Consider the following 25,151-nt stretch of genomic DNA (forward strand, 5'->3'; position numbering starts at 1 on the left):
AGATACCGCTTCCTTGTCAGCTAGTTCTAATTTTGTTGCCTTCCATTTATTTTCTGCACCAGACTCTTTAAAGGAAACCTGTCCTAAGAGAAATATAGAAATATGAAAGCTACCACCGTTGACCTGCTTCTGAAAAAGTTATTTGGCTGTCTCTGGCTTCAATGATGACCTGGAAACAAGCATGCCAATTAGTAAGCCATTGTGAAATCAGAACTCTCGATCTGATCAGTGATTCAGCATCCCAGCAGCTATCAATTTCAGATGTCGAGGTCAGCAAAGACCGCTTCCATTTTCTCTTGTTAACAGTTTCCTTTGATTTCATGCTTCGAGTTTTTCATTTTGTTACAAAATGTGGGGTAGAGCAAAGTGCAGCAATCTCCTACTTGCCAATTCCACTTCAATTTCCATCTAAAAATTGAACATTTTGCACAAAAGCAAGCAATCCCATTTTCACAGAGAAAATACAGGCAGAAACATGTAAAAAAAAGTTAATATAGTCATAAATGCTACAGAGAATTACCTCTCTCCGGTGTATAGTCACCGCTGTATCAGTCACTTCAATGACAGCAGCTGTCCAGTTTTCCCTGAGTGTAGTGCTGATAATGTTCTCTATAGTATCATTCAGTACTTCCATCCCTGCATTAAAGAGATAAGTTATTAAAAAATACAACGCAAGGGGGGCATTTATATACTTGAGAGGTATGCATCTATTGTAACAAAGTTCTTATAAACTGTAGCTTGAATTATAACATACTATAAAGGGGCCGCTAATAAATAAGCAGTATGTCCATGGCTGTCCCATGGCTTTTTTATTAAAATGTCACCAGGCACATTATAAAGCATGATGTATGCTTTATAAAGACATTTTGACTGCAGCATCATAGACACTTCAGGCCCCCACCACATTTTTTAATGAAATGCTGGTAGGTCTTTATAAATAAGCCCCTCAAGGTTTGTTTACATGGGCAATGGACAAAGGAGGACATCTAGTGATTTTGCTGTTTCAGCCACTATCCAGGTCACCCGCTATCCATAGCCATGGGGAGATGCATTTAAAATCAATATTATGGAAAGGCAAAAAGAGAGGCAACTCTTTATGGAATGTTTGGATCAGTTCAGGATTACATGATGATGTCTGATGTATGCAGAATGGCTCAATACACCTTTTTCACATTTGGACGCCAAAACAACGGCAAAAACATTTGCACTGTAAAAATAAATAAACACAAGTAAAGTGCAATGTGTAGCCGCTGCTGCATTATGTTATACTCTTACTTCCATTAACCCTCATACAGTAAAGTCAGTGTCGAATGACGAACCCGGCAATAAAACGTATGCCCTGTACACATGATCGGATTTTAAAATTTTTTGGATGTGAGCTTGTTGGCTGAAAATCCGACCGTGTGTATGCTCCATTGAACATTTGTTGTTGGACTTTCCGCCAACAAATGTTGACTAGCAGGTTCTCAAATTTTCCTCCAACAAAACTTTTTTGTCTGAATTTTCGATCGTGTGTACACAAGTCTGACGCACAAAAGTTCACACATGCTCGGAAACAAGCAGAAGGAGTCGCACTGGCTATTGAACTTCCTTTTTCTCGACTCGTCATACGTCTTGTACGTCACTACGTTCGTAATTGTTGCCCAACATTTGTGTGACCGTGTGTATGCAAGACAAGTTGGAGCCAACATCCTTCAAATGAAATTCCATGGTTTTGCTGTCAGAAAGTCCGATCGCGTGTACGGGGCATTAGAGTTCTGGTTGGAGTTCACACATGCTCGGAAACAAGCAGAAGGACCCGCACTGGCTATTGAACTTCCTTTTTCTCAGCTCGTCATACGTCTTGTACGTCACCACGTTCCCACGTTCGTAATTGTTGGCCAACATTTGTGTGACCGTGTGTATGAAAGACAAGTTGGAGCCTTCGAACAAAATTCCACGGTTTTGTTGTCAGAAAGTCCGATCGTGTGTACGGGGCATTAGAGTTCTGGTTGGAGTATAAAGATCAAAGACGGGCCACTCACTCTGCAGCTTGTCTATTCCAAAAACACTTTGCATCCTTTTTAATAAATGCCAGGGGTTACAGGGGAAATTAAAGAATAGGTGTTACATAACACAGCAGCAACTTGACATTGCACACAATTCATTAATGTTCATTTATTTTTAGAGTACAAATTGCTGAAAATTCTTTTTAGCTTGAAAATGTGTGCCTGTGTGAATATGCAACGCTTATTAATTATTCCATATTTCATAATTATTCCATAATTATTAATCATTATATATACGTTTATTAATGCTTCCATAATTATTAATTATTATATACAACACGTATTAATTATTCCATATTTTCCTGGCTAAACAACAACTTTTTTCAATATTTTTTTTTAGGCCTGAGCTTAATACTTTGAGAAATAAAAGAAAATACATATCATAACACTATACATGTTATGATATGTTTTTTATTTTATTCCTCAAAGTATTATGCTCAAGCCTAAAAAAAAATATTGAAAAAAGTCGTTTCTTTTTAGCCAGTAAAATATGAAATAATTATTAAGCATTGTATATAAACCTCAATAGTGGGTTACCATTTTACACATACAAAGCATAATGCAAACCTCTGCTCTGCCCCCCCGAAAAGCAATCTGTGGAATCAGAGGGCGCTTGACAGGTGGCAGCAATGTGATATGTCACCACATACTGCCTGTTGTAACCCCCAATAGACTGGTACTGCTTGCTGAACGCGATAAGAGGTTTACATTTTTTCTACGGCTGCAAAGCAAAACAATGTGGCCATGAGTGGCTGCATGTCTCGTTTTTTTTTGGAGGTGGTGGGGTGGAAAACCATGGCTCAACTGCCTGCTTTTATTGACCCCTGGCCGTCTGTGTGAACAAACCCCGGAACAGTATAGCAGAGAGATTTAAAATATATCAAAACCAGAAACATGTAATGAATGTTTTAATCAGGAGGAAAAGTAGTGGAAGGAATAGGCCCCAGTGGTCAAGATACTCCAAGACATCAGTTTACAGAAGTGCTGCAATTTCTGTTAGTGGGCCTAATGATGTTGTATTACTAATTGTGATGGCTTAGCCCTAATTTAGAGCAGATTGTAATGTCAATTTTTTTTTTAGGTAAAAAAAACAAACATGTTATACTTACCTGCTCTGTGTAATGGTTTTGAACACAGCCGCCCAGATCTTCCTCTTCTCGGGTCCCTCTTTGGTCCTCCCTCCTGTTGAGTGCCCCCACAGCAAGCAGCTTGCTATTGGGGCACTCAAGCCGAGCTGCAGCTCCCTAAGGGTCCTTTCACACGGGGCGGATCAGTTCTGATCCGCCCCGTGGATGTCCGTTTGCTCAGCGGGGATCACTCCGCCGATCCCCGCTGAGCAGGGAGATGACAGGTCTGTCTCCGCACACTGCGCAGGGATGGACCTGTCACAGCGCCGCTCTCCCCTATGGGAGATCGGATGACGACGGACCGCAGTGCCCGTCGTCACCCGATCTGATCCGCAGACGGATGGAAAAATAGCTTTTTCCTCCGTCACACTTTTTCGGATCGGAGCGGGTCGGATGTCAGCGGACATGTCACCGCTGACATCCGACGCTCCATAGAGCTCTATGGAGCACCCGTTCAGGTCCGCCTGAAAAACTGACAGGCGGGCCTGAACGGGACGTTAGTGTGAAAGGGGCCTAAGTCCATTCAGACATGAAGCCGTGGCCAGGCCTCGCCCCCTTTTTCTCCTCATTGGCTGACTGACTTTGATTGACAGCAGTGGGAGCCAATGGTGCCACACTGGTGTCTCAGCCAATGAGGAGGGGAGTCCCGGACAGCCGAGTGTCTCGTACAACATTGCTGGATTTAGAGGGGGCTCAGGTAAGTATTAGGGGGACTGAGGGGGACTGCTGCACTTAGAAGGCTTTTTATCTTAAAGCGGTTCTTCACCCTAAAGGGGAAGTTCCGCTAATCTGATCCCTCCCCCCCTCCGGTGCCACAATCGGCACCTTTCAGGGGGGAGGGGGGTGCAGTTACCTGGATAATCCAGGTATCTGCACCCACTTCCGGGCAGACCGCCGCAGATGCCCCGCCCCCCGTTGTGTTCTGGGAAACACACAGTTCCCAGGACACAGCGGGGGACCAGAAGAGACTCGCAGCGCAACTCGCGCATGCGCAGTAGGGAACTGGGCAGTGAAGCCGCAATGTTTCACTTCCCGATTCCCTGACAGAGGATGGCGGCGGGGGCAGCAGCGAGACGAGGGATCGCTCGTCATCTGCCGCCGACATCGCTGGACCCTGGGACAGGTAAGTGTGATTTTATTAAAAGGCAGCAGCTGCAATATTAGTAGCTGCTGGCTTTTAATATTTTTTTTTTTTAGGTGCAGAACCACTTTAATGCATAGAATTCATTAAAATAAAAATACTTCTGACTTTACAATCACATACATTATATAATTTTTTTCCTTCAATCAAAGGTTGAAGGAAAGAAGGGAAAAAAAATTCTCGATTCCCCCATCAACACAGATAGTGAGGGAATCCCTCCCGCTGCAGTATTGTATTATGACAGTAGGAGGTTTGCTAGCATTCAGAATACAATGATCAGTGCTGGCAGCTATAGCCTCTGGCAGTGATCACACATAAAAAACACAGACAGCCTGGTTGTACTGAAGTTGATCGATGGATCGACTACAGTATAACCAACCTACCCATACGCAGATCAAAATTTGTCCAATTCCTGTTAAACCAGCAGGCCTTAGGCCTATCTGGACAGTTTAGATAAATAGAGATTAGATAACTTCCTTGACAAACTAGAAACATTTTTGAAACTTTGAAAAGTATTTTGAAGCACATTTTATTATCAGCTCTTCAGCAATATTGATAATTTGTACACCTCATTAATCATTTGTCTGGTTTATTTTAAAGGGACTTTGTCAAAATGTAGAACATCTGTACTAAAATTCTTTGATGGAAGTAGTACGTTTTTAAGTAAGTAAATACATTTTTTAAGTAAATAGTAAGTTTTTTTCAGCTGAAGCTGAACCTATTTGCTCTGAAGTTCCCAAGCAATCTGTGCCTTCTCAGAATAACTTTGTTTTTGTGGGAGCCTTCTTAAGGCTAGGTTCACACCGGAGCGATGCGGGAACGCCACTAATCCACGGCGTTTTCCCGCATCGCATGCCTCCCGCCGGCAGTTCACGCTGCCCTATGCGGACTGCTGGGAGTGTCAGTGAAATGTTAATGACACCCCCAGATCAGTCCGCATATCGCAGTGCGATCTGCAAACTCGGACAGGAATCGGATCGCATGGTGTGAACACCCATGCGATCCGATTCTGCTGCGGACCAAAAAAAGGGTCCCGTGCGAGTTTGCGGCGGGTGCGATGCGAATTCAGCCATACTATCTGTATGGCTGAACTCGCATCGCACAGAGATCGGATATGATTTGCACTGCAGTGCGGTGCGAATCACATCCGGTTCTCGCTGCCGCGGCGGTGTGAACCCAGCCTAAAGCAGAACTCCAGTCAAACCTGTAATTTATAAATAACCTATTAAAAGATCAAATAAAAATCAGGCTTTACGGCAATACTTTTCTGCAATGTGAAGCTGTCCCCGCAGTATTTATTTTCTGTCACAAGAGGTCCTCATTCTTCAGAGTCGAGTCAAGCATAATTCAACGCACTTTCTCTGAGTCCATGCTGTCATGAACCTGCCCACAGCCTGTAATTGGACAGTGAGGAAGAAGCAGTACAGAGACACGTTCATCACTGTCACTCTGTTTCCTTCTTCTATCATCATGCTCCTTGCCAGCACACAAAGTGATAGGCTTCCTGTGCTGCTGATTCCTCTCCTACTCTGACCTCTGCTATACAAGGATAGCCAGAAGCTGATACCAAGTGATATGTAGGCGCTTACACTGCTTGCATTGTAAATTTATTTTTAATAGAGTATTAATGAATACAGAACTGCGTTCATTTGTGTGTTTTATATCTGCCTAGAGTGCAGCTTTAACCACTTCCCGCCCGGCCTATAGCAAAATGATGGCCGGGCGGTGGTTCAGTTATCCTGACTGGGCATCATATGACGTCCTTCAGGATAACAGCCGCCGCACGCATCCTGGCGATCGGTGGAGTGGTGTGTCAGTCTGACACACCGCTACACCAATCTTGGTAAAGAGCCTTCGATGGAGGCTCTTTACCACGTGATCAGCCGCGTCCAATCACGGCTGATCATGTTGTCAACAGGAAAAGCCGTTGATCTGCTTTTCCTTGCTCGCGTCTGACAGATGCGAGTAGAAGAGAGACGATCGGTGGTTCTCCTGACAGGGGGGTCTGAGCTGATTATTTATCAGCATAGCCCTTTCTCAGATGCCCACACTAGACCACAAGGAGAGCCGTCGGGACCACCAGGGAAGGGGGCAACATGTGGATGGTCAGGTCATGGCCATCCACATGTGCAAATGATGCCCAATCTGTTCCAATCAGTGCCCACAAATGGGCACTGACTGGCACCATTGTATAACATGATACCCAGCAATGCCACCCATCAGTGTTATCAGTGTCATCAATCAGTGTCATCAGTGCCACCCATCAGTGTCCATCAGTGGCACCTATCAGTGCCCATCCATGCCCATCAGTGCCCACCTATCAGTGCCACCCATAAGTACCCATCAGTGCCACCCATAAGTACCCATCAGTGCTGCCTACGAGTGCCCATCAGTGCCGCTTATGAGTGCCCATCAGTGCCACCTATGAGTGCCCATCAGTGCTGCATACCAGTGCCACCTATCAGTGTCCATCAGTGCCGCCTATCAGTGCCGCCTATTAGTGCCACCTCATCAGTGCCACCTTATTGGTGCCACCTCAACAGAGCCCATCGGTGCTGCCTTATCAGTGTTCATCAGTGCAGCCATATCAGTGCCCATCATTGAAGAAGAAAACGTACTTATTTACAAAAAAAATTAACAGAAACAAAGCGGCACAGTGGTGTAGTGGGTAGCACTCTCACCTAGCAGTAAGAAGGGTCGCTGGTTCAAATCCAAACCATAACACTACCTGCCTGGAGTTTGCATGTTCTCGCTGTGCCTGTGTGGGTTTCCTCCGGGTACTCCAGTTTCCTCCCACACTCCAAAGACATGCAGGTAGGTAAATTGGCTTCTGTTCAAAATTGGCCCTAGGATATGAATGGGGACCTTGGATTGTGGGCTCTTTGAGGGTAGTGACCAACATGAGTGTGCAATGTACAGGGATAGGGACAATTGTGGACACTCAGGATGGACTGGTGTCTTTATTCAACCTAACTAACTATGAAGAAAAACTTGTTTTTTTTTCAAAATTTTCGGTCTTTTTTAATTTGTTAATTTTGTTGCGCAAAAAAGAAAAAAATGCAGAGGTGATCAAATACCACCAAAAAAAAGCTCAATTTGTGGGAACAAAATAATAAAGAAAATTGGGGTACAGTGTGGTATGACCGCTCAATTGTCATTCAAATTGCTACAGCGCTGAAAGCTGAAAATTGGCTTGGGCAGGAAGGTGTCTAAGTGCCCAGTATTGAAGTGGTTAAATATGGAGATATGTAGCCTTTAAAAAGGCTAGATATCGTCATCTGCAATTGTACATTTTTTCAAAGGAAACATATAATACAGCATTACACCACAGAGGGTAAGAATAAAGGGATACTAACTATTTATTAGTTATACAATAAAGGGCTTCCTGGAGGAACAGAATACAGAACAGTCTGTACAATAACTCACCCATTGGCTTTGAGACGGGAAGGCTGCCAATGAAAAGCAGTTCATATTTCTGAATGGACTCCCGCACAGTATCCAGAATATCAACTAGAACAAACAAAGTATGTGAAATTGCCATCCATTAAATAAACAACTGCTCAAAATAGTATAATGCAGACTACAATGATGGAAGTGCTGCAAAGGGTCATTATCAATAAATTTCACTTTTCCTTCAATGCGTTTTCTAAAGCTTTCCTGTTTATGATTGCTAAAAAATGACTGCTCTGCAAAAACAAAAAAACATATGTTAGTTAAAGCTGGCAATGTTTTTTTTTTTCCTTTTTTTTGTTTTTTATTTGCTGTTTGCTTTTGATGTCAAATGTATTATAGCTACAGAAACGTTGTTATTTGCTGATAAGACAAAGCAGCTGTGATCATTCAGTATATTTTACCTTTCAGTGGTTGAATTGTTTGCTAAGGAACATCCAAAGGGCCTGAGTATGGCAATATCCCGATTAATGGGGGGGATTAGTGCCACTTCTGAGCTTTATATCCACTGACATATTAAATGGTTACAATGATCCATGAGGTCATATGAGGACAGTATGTTGTATGGCCTTGTTTGACTTCTTCTGTTATCCCCTACGAAATCGAAACATTCTACAAAGCCATCCACAAGTTTAATTAACGTGAAAGTTTCGGGTTTTCTGATACATTTTTTTTATTTTTGCATTACGTTCAGTACTAAAAAAAATGAAATGGCTGTATAGTTGTTTTATTAATTTTAATCAGGTGAATATGAAGTACTGCAAAGGAATATTTAATATTCATCACACACAGCGTGCACGTGGCATGTGCAAGGTTAGTATCCTCAAAATAGAACTAAACTCTCTCAGTCAACATTAACTGCCGTAAATACTCGAGTATAAGCCGAGATTTTCAGCCCTTTTTTTTAGGCTGAAAGTGCCCCCCTCGGCTTATACTCGAGTCACCGCCGTCTGCCTACCTGATCAGGCATGTCATGTAGACAGACGGTGGCCAGCGTGTCATAAAAACTTACAGCGGCCATTCCAGTATTTAAAAGCCGCGCCTCCTCCTCGTCTGATAGGCAGAACACTCAATTTCCCAGCAGTCTGTTTTCAGCCTATCACGGACATCCCCTCATCCTCATACCTCAGACGAGGATGAGCAGATGTCCGTGATAGGCTGAAAACTGACTGCTGGGAAATTGAGTGTTCTGCCTATCACAGACGAAGAGGAGGCGCGGCTTTTGAATACAGGAATGGCCGCCGTATGTTTTTATGACACGCTGATCGTTTTTTTGTGGTAAATTAGGGGCCTTGGCTTATATTCGGATCGACCTATACTCAAGTATATACGGTATGTTAATCCTTAGGCCTCTTTCACACGGGACAGATCCGTGAGGATCCGCCCTGTGGACATCCGCTTGCTCAGCGGGGATTGCTCCATCGATCCCCGCTGAGCAGGAAGATGACAGGTCTATCTCTGCACACTGTGCAGGGACAGACCTGTCAGAGCGCCGCTCTCACCCGATCCGATGACGGATGGAAAAGTAGGTTTTTCCTCCGCCACACTTTTTCGGATCGGAGCGGGTCAGATGTCAGCGGACGTGTCACCGCTGACATCCAACGCTCCATAGAGGTCTATGGAGCATCCGTTCAGGTCCGCCCAAAAAACTGACAGGCGGACCTGAACGGATTGTTCGCGTGAAAGAGGCCTTATGCTGCTAGCATAAGTAAATAAGAAGGTATTTTTTGAGTTGCTTCCTGGCTTCTGGCCTAGGCTAAAATGATATCATACATCCCAGGAGTCTTCATTTTTTTTTTCTGGAGGAGGGTCTTTCTCAGCTAAGGGCACCCTCTTGCCTGCATGCCTGAGCTAAGGGCAGATGGATTCCAGGAAGAAAATGCTCCATGAATGATTTACCCTACCCGAGATGGCCTCAGCAAGATAATGCTAGAGATGTGTTTCTCAAAAGTGATTTCTCAACAAAATAAAGCATAGATATGGGAGTTTGCTTAAAATAATAAAAATTAAATACGTAACATTTTCAATTTGTGGTGCTTAGATACAGTTCAAATTAAAAAGTCAAAATAAAATTGCCCAAAAAATATACTTTTAGAAATATGTTTTTGTGCCCCTTTGTTATTAATTAGAAGCAGGATTTACTCAATTTTCTCCATTTAAAAAAGCGTTGCAGGCTGTGAGGGGGATTTACTAAAGGCAAATAGACTCTGCGAGTGCAGTTGCTCCAGAGCTTAGTAAATGAGTAGAAGCTCTGTTGACTTCCATCATTCAATCATGTGCAAGCAAAAAATGTTTTATTTTTTTTCCTTGCACGTCATTGGGTATTCTTTGCAAAGTGAAGGTTTACCTCATTTACTAAGCTTTGGAGCAACTGCACTTGCGAAATGTGCACAGTCTATTTGCCCTTAGTACATCAACCCCTTTATGTCTGCGCCATTCTTTGTTTATTCCCCCCATTGTGTGTACAGACACGCAAGCAGTGTGTGTCCAGGCCTGTCTTGCCTTTCAGATAAGCACTCTGATCAGGTGGATGCTAAAGTGAAATTCAGTCTGGACTGAAGCAGACTATGGGGTTGATTTACTAAAGGCAAATAGAATGTGCACTTTACAAAGTGCAGTTGCGTATTGCAAGTGCAATTGCTTCAGAGCTTAGTAAATGAGCAGAAGATCTGACTTCCTTCATCCATTAACCCCCCGGGCGGTAATCCCGAGTCTGGCTCGGGTTAGGAATTTACTGATAGGAGCGGTAACCCCGAGACTCGGGATCGGTTCGCTGGATGCAGGGGAGGACACAGTGAGACTTACTTACCTTACTTACGTTGTCCCCTGGATCCAGCGATGTCCTCCGCGCTGTGCGATCGAGCTGTCCTCCGCTCGATTCACAGTGCCGAATGTCGCCGAGCTCCGTTCCCTGCGGCGTTACGGCGCACGGGAGCGGAGAACGGCGGCAAATTCAAAAAAGTAAAAACACACAAAACACACACAGCACTGTAATCTTACAGATTACAGTACTGTATTACAAAATGACACACCCCCTTTGTCCCTAGTGGTCTGTGCAGTGCCCTGCATGCACTTTTATATTATAAATACTGGTTTTTCTGCCTGAAATTTGGAGATTGTCCATAGCAACCAAAAAGTGTCCATTTTTCAGTGTTTTAAGATTTGATTACATTATTGAATATTTTTTATTATTCTTTATCATATTATAAACTTTATCATACCCGGAATGTCTGCTAGACTCTGGTTTGAACATATTTAAGAGAGTTATTCCTAAGAATTACAGGACTACAATATAAAATGCCAAATTTCCATGCAAAATAATTGTACCGCTTTCAGCACCTAAATTCAGACTGAATCATACCGCCAGGGAGGTTAATGTGCAAGCACAGGAACATAGTATTTGATCCCCTGCTGATTTTGTACATTTGCCCACTGACAAAGAAACGATCTGTCTATAATTTTAATGTTAGGTTTATTTTAACAGTGACAGACAGAAAAAGAAAAAAAAGAAAAACGCATTTAAAAAAAGTTATAAATTGATTTGCATTTTAATGAGTGAAATAAGTATTTGATCCCCTATCAATCAGCAAGATTTCTGGCTCCCAGGTATCTTCTATTCAGGGGAGTGCTCCTAATCTCAACTTGTTACCTGTATAAAAGACACCTGTCCACAGAAGCAATCAATCAAATTCCAATCGCTCCACCATGGCCAAGACCAAGGAGCTATCCATGGATGTCGGGGACAGGATTGTAGAGCAACACAAAGCTGGAATAGGCTACAAGACCATCGCCAAGCAGCTTGGTGAGAGGGTGACAGTTGGTGCGATTATTCACAAATGGAAGAAACACAAAATAATGGTCAATCAGTCCAGAACTACATGTAGAATCTTGTCAATGAACCTCAAGGCAGCTGGGACCATAGTCACCAAGATTACAATTAGTAACACTACACCATGAAGGACTGAAATCCTTCAGCGCCCACAAGGTCCCTCTGCTCAAGAAAGCAAATGTACATGCCCATCTGAAGTTTGCTAATGAACATCTGAATGATTCAGAGACGAACTGGGTGAAAGTGTGGTTAGATGAGATCAAAATCAAGCTCTTTAGCATCACCTCAACTCACCATGTTTGGAGGAAGAGGAATGCCGCCCATGACACCAAGAACACCATCCCCACTGTCAAACATAGAGGTGGAAACACTATACTTTGGTTTTTTTTTTCTGCTAAGGAGACAGTACTGCATCAAAGGGATGATGGACAGGGCTGCATAGCGTTAAATCTTGGGTGAGAACCTCCTTCCCTCAGCCAGGGCATTGAAAATGGGTTGTAGATGGGTATTCAAGCATGACAATGAACCAAAACCCACAGCCAAGGCAACAAAGGAGTGGCTCAAGAAGAAGCACATTGAGGTCCCGAAGTGGCCTAACCAGTCTCTAGACCTTAATCTCATAGAAAATATGTGGAGGGAGCTGAAGACTCGAGTTACCAGTTGTCAGCCTCAAAACCTTAATGACTTGGAGAGGATCTGCAAAGAGGAGTGGGACAAAATCCCTCCTGAGATGTGTACCTGACTTCTGTTCCTGTTGTGACACGGCTTGTTCCTGACGTTCCTGTTTTCTGCCTGCATCCGACCTCAACTTGTCCTCCACTCCACACCTGCCTGTTCCTCCCGCCACTCCGCTGCCAGCCCATTGACAACCTGGCCTGTATCCTGACTCCACTTCTGCCTCCGCCTCTGTTCCTGACATGCCCGCTTGTGTATGACCTGGCCTGCCTGTACCTGCCTTCTCTTCAGTCTTGGAAGTGTCATCATTCCTCCTGCTGCTGCATCTGCACTTCTGCCTGAGGGATTCTGGTGCCAGCTTGTTCCTTACTGTTGTTCTTAGACTTTAACTACACTTCTACAGTAGGGCCAGGAGTTCCAGTGAAGCTCCAGATTCCGTGATCCTGCCAGGCACTTGTGCGACTCTGCATCTCAGCGCTCCCTGTCAGCTCTATCAGGGGCTCCAAGTCAGAGCTGTAAGAGAGGCCGTCCTCTGCATATCAGGCTCTACCATCAGGTAGGTGACAGGTCCAATGTGGAAAGTGAGGTCCCTCTGGGTTCTGTCCTGGGACCAATCCTATTTAATTTATTCATAAATGACCTGGAGGATGGGATAAACAGCTCAATCTCAGTATTTGTAGATGATACTAAGTTAAGCAGGACAATAGCTTCTACACAGGGTGTGGAAACCTTGCAAGAAGATCTGAACAAATTAATGGGGTGGGCAACTACATGGCAAATGAAGTTTAATGTAGAAAAATGTAAAATAATGCATTTAGGGGGCAAAAACATGAATGCAATCTACTCACTAGGGGGAGAACCTCTGAGGGAATCTAGGATGGAAAAAGACCTGGGGGTCCTAGTAGATGACAGAATCAGCAACGGCATGCAAGCAAAGCCAATAGAATATTGGCATGCATTAAAAAGGAATTAACTCCCTAAAGATAAAATTATAATTCTCCCACTCTACAATACTTTGGTCCAGCTGCACCTGAAGTATGCCATCCAGTTCTCGGCACCAGTCTTTAGGAAGGATGTGCTGCAAATGGAGAGAGTACAGAGAAGGGCAACAAAGCTAATAATGGGACTGGAGGATCTTAGTTATGAGGATAGACTGCAAGCATTGAACTTATTCTCTCTGGAGAAGAGAAGCTTGAGAGGGGATATGATTTCAATGTACAAATACCATACTGGTTACACCACAAAAGAGATAAAACTTTTCCACCAAAGAGCATTTAAAAAGACTTGCGGCCATTCACAAAAATTAAAGGAAAAGCGATTTGACTGAAAACTGCATAAATGGTTCTTTACGGTAAGAGTGGTAAGAATGAGGAATTCTCTTCTACAAGCAGTGGTTTCAGCAGGGAGCATAGATAATTTCAAAAAGTATTAGCTAGGCACCTAAACAACCACAACATACAGGGATATACAATGTAATATTGACATAAAAGCGCACACACACAGGTTAGACTCGATGGACTTGTGTCTTTTTTCAACCTTACCAACTATGTAACTGTGTAACTATGTAACTCATTAAAATGCATATCAATTTATAACTTTTTTGAAATGCATTTTTACGGATTTATTTGTTGTTATTCTCTCTCTCACTGTTAAAATAAACCTATCATTAAAATTACAGACTAATAATTTTTTTGTCAGTGGGCAAACGTACAAAATCAGCAGGGGATTAAATACTTTTTTCCCTCACTGTAAGACCCCTTTCACACTGGGGCGTTTTGCAGGCACTATAGCGTTAAAAATAGCGCCAGCAAACCTCCCTAAAACAGCTGCTCCATTCACTCCAGTGTGAAAGCCAGAGGGCTTTCACACTGGAGCGGTGCGCTGGCAGGGCATCAAAAAAAGTCCTGCCAGCAGCTTCTTAGGAGCGGTGAACTCAATGGGTGCAGCGCTGCTATACCGCCGGCAAAAATCTGCTGCGGCGGCGTTTTCTGGGTGGATTAAACCCTTTTTCGGCTGCTAGCGGGGGGTTAAAACCGCCCTGCTAGTGGCTGAATAGCGCCACTAAAACTACAGTAAAGTGGCGCTAAAAATAGCGCCGCTTTACCGCTGATGCCCATGGCGGCACAGTGTGAAAGGGCTCTAAGTATACCTCTGCATGGTTGCAGAAGGTGGTGGTTTCCCTGAGTTACATTATGAATCAAAGTCCATAAAATCATAGCTTTAATTCTGTACTTTTACACATAAATACCCAAATGTCCCAAAATCTTCCCTTCTACATCTCTGGCTAGATAGAAAGTCTGTCTTCTTGGTAGCAGGACTACTTTTTTTACATGGCATGAAAAACAATAGAGTCTATAATATATAAAGTGAAATATATTCTTGTAATTTGTTCCTAGCTCATTCTACATTCATTCCTATTTTAGGTGACTTTGGTACACGCTGTCAAAATCACGGGCATGCAAATAACTCCATCTAAAGATTGGAAATATTATTACATTAATATATTTTTCCCATTTTGGCATCACAGGCAGTGAAATGTGTTGACTGAGACATATGAAACAAAATGTCCATCTGTTTGTGTTACAATGTGTGAAGCTAAAGCAAATGTTCCCTCATTAACTTTGGGTAGTTTTCCAGGCTTAACAAGAGAGAATAATACATTTTTCTAATTTCTAGTTTTCTTATATTAGAATTAAATATGTTCTAGCAATGCATGATACATTTGTGCATCTAAGAAAGCTTAAAGAGGAATATTCAGTTCACATGGAAATATTGTTTGCCTATGATCCTTTCCAAATTGCCTTAATATGTTTGGTTTATGATGACTTAAAGTGAAGCTCTAGCCAATGTTTTTTTTTGTTCTCCCTGTGCTTGTGTGGGTTTTACTTTGGGTATACCGTTCTCCTCCCACACTCCAAGAGACACATTGGTCATTTAATTGGCTCCATTATAAATTGTCTCATGTATGTGTGATGAGGACCTTGAGGGCAGGGACTGATGTGAATAAATTCTATGTAATGTGCTGCAAAAATTGCTAACACTATATAAATGCTTTTAATTTAAAAAAAATGAGACTACTTTTTGTTTTGGATAGAGTGGTTAGGAGTTAGAACCTCTGTCATTTTTTTTTTTTTTATTTTATTGAAAATTGTATGGACAAGGAATACAGAAACGTACAGTACAACAATGGTCAAATTCGCTTTTCCAGTGTATATGTGGGTCTTCTATAAAAAATTCACATTCAGTCACTGAGGGGGATAGCATAACATCTGTCAGCCAGAGTAAAAGACGAGGTCAGTCCTCGTATACATATATCGTCTAGATCTTGAGTCAAACCGTGTCCTTTATATAGATGTATAGATCTAGATATTCTTATTATAAGCAATGGTTGGTGTACGCAATCTGGCTATTAACTGCTCTGTGGCTTTAGAGCATTGGGGGCATAGGAAGACCCATTGAAGATAAGACCCTTAGTTAAAGAAAAGGGGGGGTGCAGTATAGAGAAGGTAAGGGGGAAAAGGGTAGGGGGTGGGTATCTGTTCAGCACGAGTGCGATGGACATGACAGGGGAGTGGTCACATCACTGGACTATATTGGTGTTATACTCAAGAGTTCAGTAAGGTTTGTCCTTCATCAGAAAAAAATGAACATATAACATAATGACCAAGTTTTGGAGTGTTTGTCTTGTTTGTGTTGGGCTGTGAGCACCAAGTCTTCCAGTGATTTAATATCTTCTACTTTGCGCGACCACAATCCCACTGATGGAGGCATGTTTTGCTTCCATGTAGCTGGGATATACGACTTTGCGGCATTAAGCAAATGTCTGATCACAGATTTCCTGTACGACCGTGCCGGAATTGCAGTTGCGTGCAGCAGAAAGAACCTGGGGTTTCACTGAATTACACGATCTGTCAGCTTCTGAATGACTTTTTCAATTGTCGTCCAAAAATGTTGTAATAATGGGCAAGTCCAGAATATATGTAGAAGTGTCCCTTTGTCTGTCTGACACCTCCGGCACTTATCTGAAGTATTGGGGAAAAATCGATGCAGTAACTGAGGTGTATAGTACCACCTAGTTAAGATTTTATAATTTGTCTCCTGAATTTTTGTGCAGATAGATGACTTTAGGGAGAATTGGAGAATATTTTGTTTTTGTATGGCTGTGAAAGTACATTGTAAGGCCGCGTACACACGGGCGGACTGTTCGCCCAACCTTGTCCGCTGAACAGTGTTTGGGCGGACAGTCCGCCCGTGTGTGGGCTTTCAGCGGACAGTTTCAGCGGACAGTTGGACGGACAAAGTCTTTCGGAAATTCCGAAAAACTGTCCGCTGAAACTGTGTTTGAGCGAACAGTCCGCCCGTGTGTGGGCTTGTCCGCTGTACTTTCGAAATGAGCGTACTGTTCCCGCTCGGAAAGTCCGCCCATTTCGAGCGCGTGTACAGGTAGGCGGGGCCCGCGAAGGAGACGTCGCGGGCTCCGCCGCCTGGAATGGGCTTAAAGGGGAACCCCAACGCCGAAAAAAATCGGCGTGGGGGTTCCCCCCAAGTCCACACCAGACCCTTGTCCGAGCACGCTACCTGGCCGGCCAGGAAAGGGGGGCGAGCGAGCGCGCCCCCCCTCCTGAGCCGTACCAGGCCGCGTGCCCTCAACATGGGGGGTGCCTTGGGGAAGGGGGGGCCGCGCGGCCCCCCCACCCCAAAGCACCTTGTCCCCATGTTGATGAGGACAAGGGCCTCTTCCCGACAACCCTGGCCGTTGGTTGTCGGGGTCTGCGGGCGGGGGGCTTATCGGAATCCGGGAGCCCCCTTTAAGAAGGGGGCCCCCGGATACCGGCCCCCCCACCCTATGTGAATGAGTATGGGGTACAATGTACCCCTACCCATTCACCTGTGAACTAAAGTACAATAAAAAACACAACACAGAGAAAAAATATTTTATTGCACAGCTCCGGGGGTCTTCCGTCTTCGGGGGTCTTCTCGCCGGACTCCTCCGCTATGTGTGTGTAGCTCTTTTGCTAGCGGAGGAGTCCGGCTTTCTTCCTCCCCGCCGCCGGCCTCTTCTCCCGACTTCGGGGGTCTTGTCCCCCTCTTCGGTTCTTCTGCCGGGCCACCGCGCCTGGTCCGGTGGCCCGGTCTTCTGTCGCCGTCTTCCGTTCTTCTGTCGCCGCCTTTGGTTCTTCTGCCGGGCCACCGCGCCTTCTTGTAGCTCTTTTACAGGCGGTGGCCCGGTCTTCTGTCGCCGCCGCCGCCTTCCGTTCTTGTTCTTCTTCTTGTTCTTCTTCTTCTCCTGGAGATGTTGACTCGACGAGCTCTCCGGCCGGAATGCCAGGGACACGCTCCGCTGCCACTTATATAGTGACAATGGGGCGGTGTCACATGGTATATGTCACATGGGTTGGTCACATGGGTTGATGTCACATGGGGACTATGACATCGTAAGGGGGCGGGGTCACCATGTGACCAACCCATGTGACATATACCATGTGACACCGCCCCATTGTCACTATATAAGTGACCGCACAGCGCGGCTCTGGCATTCCGGCCGGAGAGCTCGTCGAGTCAACATCTCCAGGAGAAGAAGAAGAACAAGAAGAAGAACAAGAACGGAAGGCGGCGGCGGCGACAGAAGACCGGGCCACCGCCTGTAAAAGAGCTACAAGAAGGCGCGGTGGCCCGGCAGAAGAACCGAAGGCGGCGACAGAAGAACGGAAGACGGCGACAGAAGACCGGGCCACCGGACCAGGCGCGGTGGCCCGGCAGAAGAACCGAAGAGGGGGACAAGACCCCCGAAGTCGGGAGAAGAGGCCGGCGGCGGGGAGGAAGAAAGCCGGACTCCTCCGCTAGCAAAAGAGCTACACACACATAGCGGAGGAGTCCGGCGAGAAGACCCCCGAAGACGGAAGACCCCCGGAGCTGTGCAATAAAATATTTTTTCTCTGTGTTGTGTTTTTTATTGTACTTTAGTTCACAGGTGAATGGGTAGGGGTACATTGTACCCCATACTCATTCACATAGGGTGGGGGGCCGGTATCCGGGGGCCCCCTTCTTAAAGGGGGCTCCCGGATTCCGATAAGCCCCCCGCCCGCAGACCCCGACAACCAACGGCCAGGGTTGTCGGGAAGAGGCCCTTGTCCTCATCAACATGGGGACAAGGTGCTTTGGGGTGGGGGGGCCGCGCGGCCCCCCCTTCCCCAAGGCACCCCCCATGTTGAGGGCACGCGGCCTGGTACGGCTCAGGAGGGGGGGGCGCGCTCGCTCGCCCGCCCCCCTTTCCTGGCCGGCCGGGTAGCGTGCTCGGACAAGGGTCTGGTGTGGACTTGGGGGAACCCCCACGCCGATTTTTTTCGGCGTTGGGGTTCCCCTTTAAGCCCATTCCAGGCGGCGGAGCCCGCGACGTCTCCTTCGCGGGCCCCGCCTACCTGCACACGCGCTCGAAATGGGCGGATTTGCCTCCGCCTTACGTGGGCGAGTCCGTTCATTTCAAAAGTTGAGCGAACTGTTTGCCCAACCTTGTTCGTCAAACAGTCCGCTCGTGTGTGGGCAAGTCCGCTCATGCAAATTTTGAGCGGACTGTTTGATGAAACTGTTTGCCGAACAAGGTTGGGCGAACAGTCCGCCCGTGTGTACGCGGCCTAAGTCATTTTCCCAATTCTGCATGAACAGTAGATCAGGTTTTTTCTGCAGGGGTGTTGAGTAACGTATAGGTTTTGGAAAGTACCTGGGATAATGTACCTTCTGTCAGGTTTTTAATGCTTTCCATGCCCCCATTTGCCCCCGTGCCCCCATTTGGGAGGGAAGGTTTCCTTCACTTCTGTCCCAGAGACACAATAGTAACTTTTTAGGAATCTCTCCAAAGTGAGGAGAAACTTTGTTAGTTGTCACAGGAAAAGGTGTCACCATTGTACATTTCCTCTAACCTTACATTCCAGTGGCAACTGTCAACTTTCGAGTTTCCACTAATTTTCTTTCCCCGTTACTGTGGTCACTAGGAAAATATTAGGAACAAAATCACTAATATAGGATGGCAGAGGTTCAATTCCACCCCTCCTTTACAATCCTTAGCCACTATTAGTTCCCCTACAAGTCTGACACATGGTACAGTGGCACTCATAGAATAGACTAAGCAGTGAAGTAATATTATGAAATTACACCAGTACATGGTGCTATAGCAGTGAAAAATCATCTTCTGCCCTTCTTACAATGCAATCTATTTTCATAATAATTTTAATGATCTACCAACCTTGCACTGGTAAGTCTTCAGGTGAGATCGTCTCTAAGGTAACAGAACGAGTGATGGCGTTACTGGCCACTGCTCTTTCAGCCATGATCTGTACAGACAGACAGTTGAAAATGTCTATGTATAATTCGTATTTAAAGTTTAACCAAAGTCAAAAAACAAACATATACATTATATGCTTCAAGTTTCAATTCTCAATAGATTCATTCTGTTTTGTTTTTTTTCTTTAATGTTGTGATCATTTCATGCACAGCAATACCATCAAATCATTACAGAGATCAATGCATTAATTTCCTTTATGCTTGTGTCTATGATTCATTCTGCCCTCTCAATATCTCCCTTTGTAGCCACCCATTCAGATGAACGGAGAGCTGAGCGTTAAGTGATGAGGAGTTATGAGCCCAAATGAAAGAGCACATGACTGGTAACCCTTTAGACAAGCATGGTTCTCCCTGCTGGCCACTGGATGGAGCAGAGTTTAGCTGTGCTGTGTTTATCAGTTGTACAATACTGTTCCAGGGCTGATAGAATGCAATCATGAAACTGACAGGCAGACTGCATAGCTAAAGTCTACACAATGCAACTATCTCCTTTGAACATGCACATCTAAGGGGGTGCCCAGAGATATATTCTTTCACGTTTGCAATCAGCAGGAAGCTGAAGTATCACCCCACCACCACCAACATACAACACCCTGCTAGATGTCATACAGAGCCAGAAATACCAAAAAAAAAAAAGCTGCAGCTCCAGGCATGTACTTAGGATATGCACACATTTCCAAAGTAAAAAAAATATCATTACTAATACAGCATTTTGAGCCAGTGATTGTGCTTTGTTCATATGTATTGTAATAAATGTGACTTTAGTACTCCTATTAAAACCTATGAGCAGTTTACAGGGTTAGCATAAAAAATACAATATATTTAGAAGACCAGCACCCCTACAAATGCAGTATTTGGGCATGCTAACAATAGGGTTATAATTCACAATGAAACCAGTACCAAAAAGTGGCCCTATAAAAGCTGTTGCATCAGCTACAGGCATACACCATCAGTCAGTGATTTTTATTCAGTATATTACAACAGTCATACATTTATAATAAATATTCTTTATACATAAGGAAGTTAATGTAAACTCATAATGAGACAAATACAGTGCTGTCACTGCACACCTACTTAAAGCTTGGTTCACATATGAGTCGCATGCGGCCACAGCAAGGGTCTGGTGTTTGCTGGTTCACCGTTTCAGGTCCAATTTCAAATTCGCACCTGAAATGGACCAAAAGACGCTTTGGACCAGCGGCGGAGATATGTGTACCGGCTCCATAGAGAGCCAATCAACATCTCCTGCATCCAATTCGCAATGGTGTGAACCCAGCCTAAATGTTAATTTCCTGACTGTTTTGCTGAATTTGTGGCTTTAATAACTTCTGGATTACTGACCAGGAACAAGCATGCAGATTAGAAAACATTAATAACTTATCTGCAAACAAGTTCATGGTCACAATGCAAGAAGGTCAGTTTTACAGCTAAGTAGCAAGGATGTTCATCGTGAGTAGAGCTCAGCAATGACAGGTCCCCTTTAAGCACAACTAAACCAAGCATACAGTGAGAGAAATAAGGCTACAATTGATGACTGTTTCTTTGGAATATTCTAGTTGGTTCTTATGTTGATCCAATGCCTTTAAGCCCCCGTACACATGGTCGGACATTCCGACAACAAAATCCGTCTGATTTTTTCCGACGGATTTTGTCCGAAACTGGGGTTGCATACACACGATCGGACAAAGTTGTCAGAAAATACAATCGTTCAGAACGTGATGACATTCGTTATGACGGGACTACGTTGTGGCTAGTAGTCAATAGCTTTGGTCTCATAATTTGATCTGAGCATGCGTGGCACTTTGTCCGATCGTAATTCTCTACAAACGATCGGACAAAGTCTGATAGGATTTTGTTGTCGGAAAATTTGAGGTCCTGCTCTCAAATTTTTTCTGTCGGAAATTCCGACGGAAAAAGTCCAATAGAGCCCACACACGATTGGATTTTCCGACAATATAATCCGATCGGACCTTTTCTGTCGGAATTTCCGACCGCGTGTACGGGGGCTAATAATTTGATTTGACCCAGAGCAATAATGCAGATTAGGTGTTTAAAGCCAGGGACTCAGAAAGCACTAAGGCCATTGCTCCAACATGACAGTCATGGAGCTATCTTTTTTGAGGGGGACAGTAACAACTTCTACTTAAAAAAAAGAAAAAGAAATAAAACCTCATAATAATTAAATACCACCTGCCTAACAGAGATCATAAGAAAAAAGAGAAAGTAGGAGATGAATCATCCCAACAATGGCCACCCTTTGCCAAATTATTGGATTTCTATCAAGCCAACTTTTAGTTTACAGACATGACAATCTACAAAAGTGTTTTTCTTATTAATAGATGCAAGTCTAAATCACAATATGTTAAAGCAGTGGCATCAAACATTTTTAGGGTGCACTGTATATACTTGCTATCATTTAACAGTACAGCTTATGTGTAAGACTGGAAGAAATGTGTTACTCCAAGCAAATATGTCAGATTCTTACCAATTTTCTTGCTCTGGAAACATTAAAGGGATAGTATAGTGCATTTTAGTGTGTTTATATTTTGAGTTATTATTTCAGAGTTTAGGTTAAACTTACTTTTATATGCTTCCTCTTTTATTTTTGTATTGCATTCAGTGTTTCAATTTGAAAATTTGCACTGGGGGAGCTAACCAGCTCATCATTTTACTTCTTGCTTAAGCCTAACTCCATGTTACTTATCACTTTAAATCGTTCTTTTGGAACAAAATATTTGCTTTACTAACAGATTCAACATCTGTCAGTGCTATATAGACTCTTTGTAGCATCAAATGTAGCATCCCTATGAATGGGGACCTTGGATTGTGGGCTCCTTGCGGGTAGGGACCAATGTGAGTGTGCAATGTACAGGGATAGGCACAATTGTAGACACTCACTCAGGTTGAACTTGATGGACTGGTGTCTTTATTCAACCTAACTAACTATGAAACTATGAAACTTTTACAAAAGATTCACATACTTTTCTAATTGAATTATATGTGGAATATGTGTGACTATTGGGTGAAAGTTACGTGAATGTTGTGTGAAAACAATGATAAACAGGCCCCATTATTTTCAGTGAGTCTGGTTAATAGACTTTATAGAGAGCTCAGACAATGGGGGAGATTTACTACAACTTGGGAACACAGAATCTGGTGCACAGTACTCAATCAACTTCCAACTTGTTCAATTAAGCTTTGGCAATAAAACCTAGAAGCTGATTGGATACTATGAAAAGCTGCACCAGATTTTGTGTGGACCAGTTTGAGTAAACCCCCCCCCCCCAATATGTAGTACTGAACAGCAGGGAGTAGAGCCTACATGTGTATAGTGTAAATAAGGCTGTTGTCCTGTATATATGTATATAGTTTACACATTATACAATTAACCACAATTTTAAAACAGTAACACAGACTAATATAATTATTTACATTAACTCATTTCTTCAGACTCTTTAATACTTGGGTTAAGAACTTCATACCTTAGAACACATATCATGGAGGGCACTGGCAATAGCTTTGGCTGGGACATCACAACGGAATACATGACACTTCAGCATGCAGGTATCTTTATCATTAGCTATAAAAGCAAAGTCTCTAAAACAGAAGAAACATTTTATTAGTGACATTTTAGACTATTAATAGTATATAACAAACATTAACAAACAACTTCACATAAGTGGATTGTGTTGGGAGTGGTAAGACTTCCCTGCAAATTCTTCATTGCATGTTTGCATGCTCATCCACCATCTATTATTATAGATGGTTTTGTAAATTTTATTTTGTACAGCCTATTAGTAAAACTGGTTGAGTCAACAGTGGCTCTGTTGTGTCCAATTGGTCTACAACTGACCGTACATTATACAATCTGATTGTTGAATCTTTTAGATCCACTATCAACTATGTAATGCAAGTGCCTACTTGATTTCATACAAACAGATTGGTATTTGGTAAATCTAAAGGAGATTGTAAAAGGGGGTTTGTACAACCAGATTGTACAGTGCGTAGTCAGCTTAAATGTATACTACCCTTTGTTCTTTTCTACTTCATGAGGCATTCATCTCAAAGCTTCATGTTGTTAAAAGACATTATAGAGACTTTAACAGTTTAACTAACCTGGTCTAGAAACTGCAGGACCATAATAACTTGAAACACTGCAGTGTACTCTGATTAAAAAGAACTTAAAGTAGAACTAAACCCTTCAATGTAACTGTTTTCCAAAGCGATTAAATTCAAGGTTTGCCATAAATGATAAGTGTTGCAGTTGCTTAGGCTCTCTATTGAACTGTCAAGCCATCACTTGGCTGGTGTCATAACTGATAACATGTGCAGCAACATAGTGACTGAAGACCAAACAAAGATCATGATGGTAGCTTTCTTGGCTGTAGGAGGATAGGAGGTTTAGTTACACTTTTAGGTGCATTTTCATAGATCTCAGCACTCTGTTTTGGATTTCTTCCAAGCTACTGTCACATACAGTACACCACATTTTTTTCTATTTTGGAGAGGTAGTCGGGCAGTTTCACTAAATAGAAAGCTTTTGTGTGCTGCACATGTATTGCCTCTTTATGGCCTTGCCTATTGCAGAGTTTGTAGACCTTCCTGCCACTAGAGGTCCAAGAACTAAATATTAAACTATTAGGTATGTTCAAACAGTATCAAGAAATATTTTGCAATATTTTAGATTTTGCAGCTCACACAGTACCAACCAAACCAAAGTTATATTTTACAGGTCTGACCAATCAACTGTCTGGTTGCTATGAGTTATTGCATATATTTGGCTTTGCATTGGTTTATGAAACAAAAGGGAGGGGGATTAAAATAAAAAATGTGGTTATAAATGGGTAAACTATGATATATATATAACAAATATGTATTGGGCAAGAGAAATACATTTCTTATTGTGTGATCTATAGCAGTGGTCATTAACCCTGTCCTCAGGGCCCACCAACAGGCCAGGTTTGCAAGATAACTGAAATCCATCACAGGTGATATAATTTGCTGCTGAGTGATTGCAGTATTCTAGTCTGGATCTCCCCAAGGTAATACATAAAACCTGGCCTGTTAGTGGGCCCTGAGGACAGGGTTGATGACCACTGATCTATAGGATGGTAATGAGGGTACAGCAGACATGGCAGCCAACCTAGCTATTAAGTGCCTGTGGTTAAAAGTGATCCAGTTCAGTATGTTTACCTCCCACCTGCTGCCAAATGTATGGTCCCTGTCAGCTGAATAGTCAAGCAGGGTATGTATTAACTTACGATGCAACTTTCCTACAACTTTTCAAAGCCAAAGAGTGTACCTATCCCAAATATTTTATGAGCAGATCGGTAAAGCTGCTATCACCATTACACCCAGCAGTGCTCAAGCATACTGCATGGCTCTTAAGAGGATACATATTTTGTGTGATGTGCCCTCATATTTGCCCTGAGTGTTGCCGTAAGGAAAGAAGAACAACGATGGTACACATTATAAGGTCTGTGTACAATTTGGAATCAATTTAAAGAATGGTTATGGAAGCAGTAAAATATATGTTTAATACA

At 43.4% G+C, this 25,151-nt stretch overlaps 1 protein-coding gene across 1 annotated transcript in view; it reads right to left on the reverse strand.

Annotated features, from left to right (window-relative positions):
- APBB3 (amyloid beta precursor protein binding family B member 3) overlaps positions 1-25,151 on the reverse strand; it is a 133,833-nt gene that overhangs the window by 12,796 nt on the left and 95,886 nt on the right. The window contains exons 8-11 of the mRNA XM_077474130.1: positions 23,091-23,205; positions 19,511-19,598; positions 7,743-7,826; positions 521-636 (exon numbers count right to left, since the gene is read on the reverse strand). Coding sequence (XP_077330256.1) covers positions 521-636; positions 7,743-7,826; positions 19,511-19,598; positions 23,091-23,205 — 403 coding nt within the window. The remainder of the gene's footprint in view (positions 1-520; positions 637-7,742; positions 7,827-19,510; positions 19,599-23,090; positions 23,206-25,151) is intronic.

This window comes from Lithobates pipiens, unplaced genomic scaffold (assembly GCF_037356315.1).
Source record: "Lithobates pipiens isolate NorthernLeopardFrog02 unplaced genomic scaffold, aLitPip1_a1.2 Scaffold_8, whole genome shotgun sequence".
NCBI classification, from domain to species: domain Eukaryota; kingdom Metazoa; phylum Chordata; class Amphibia; order Anura; family Ranidae; genus Lithobates; species Lithobates pipiens.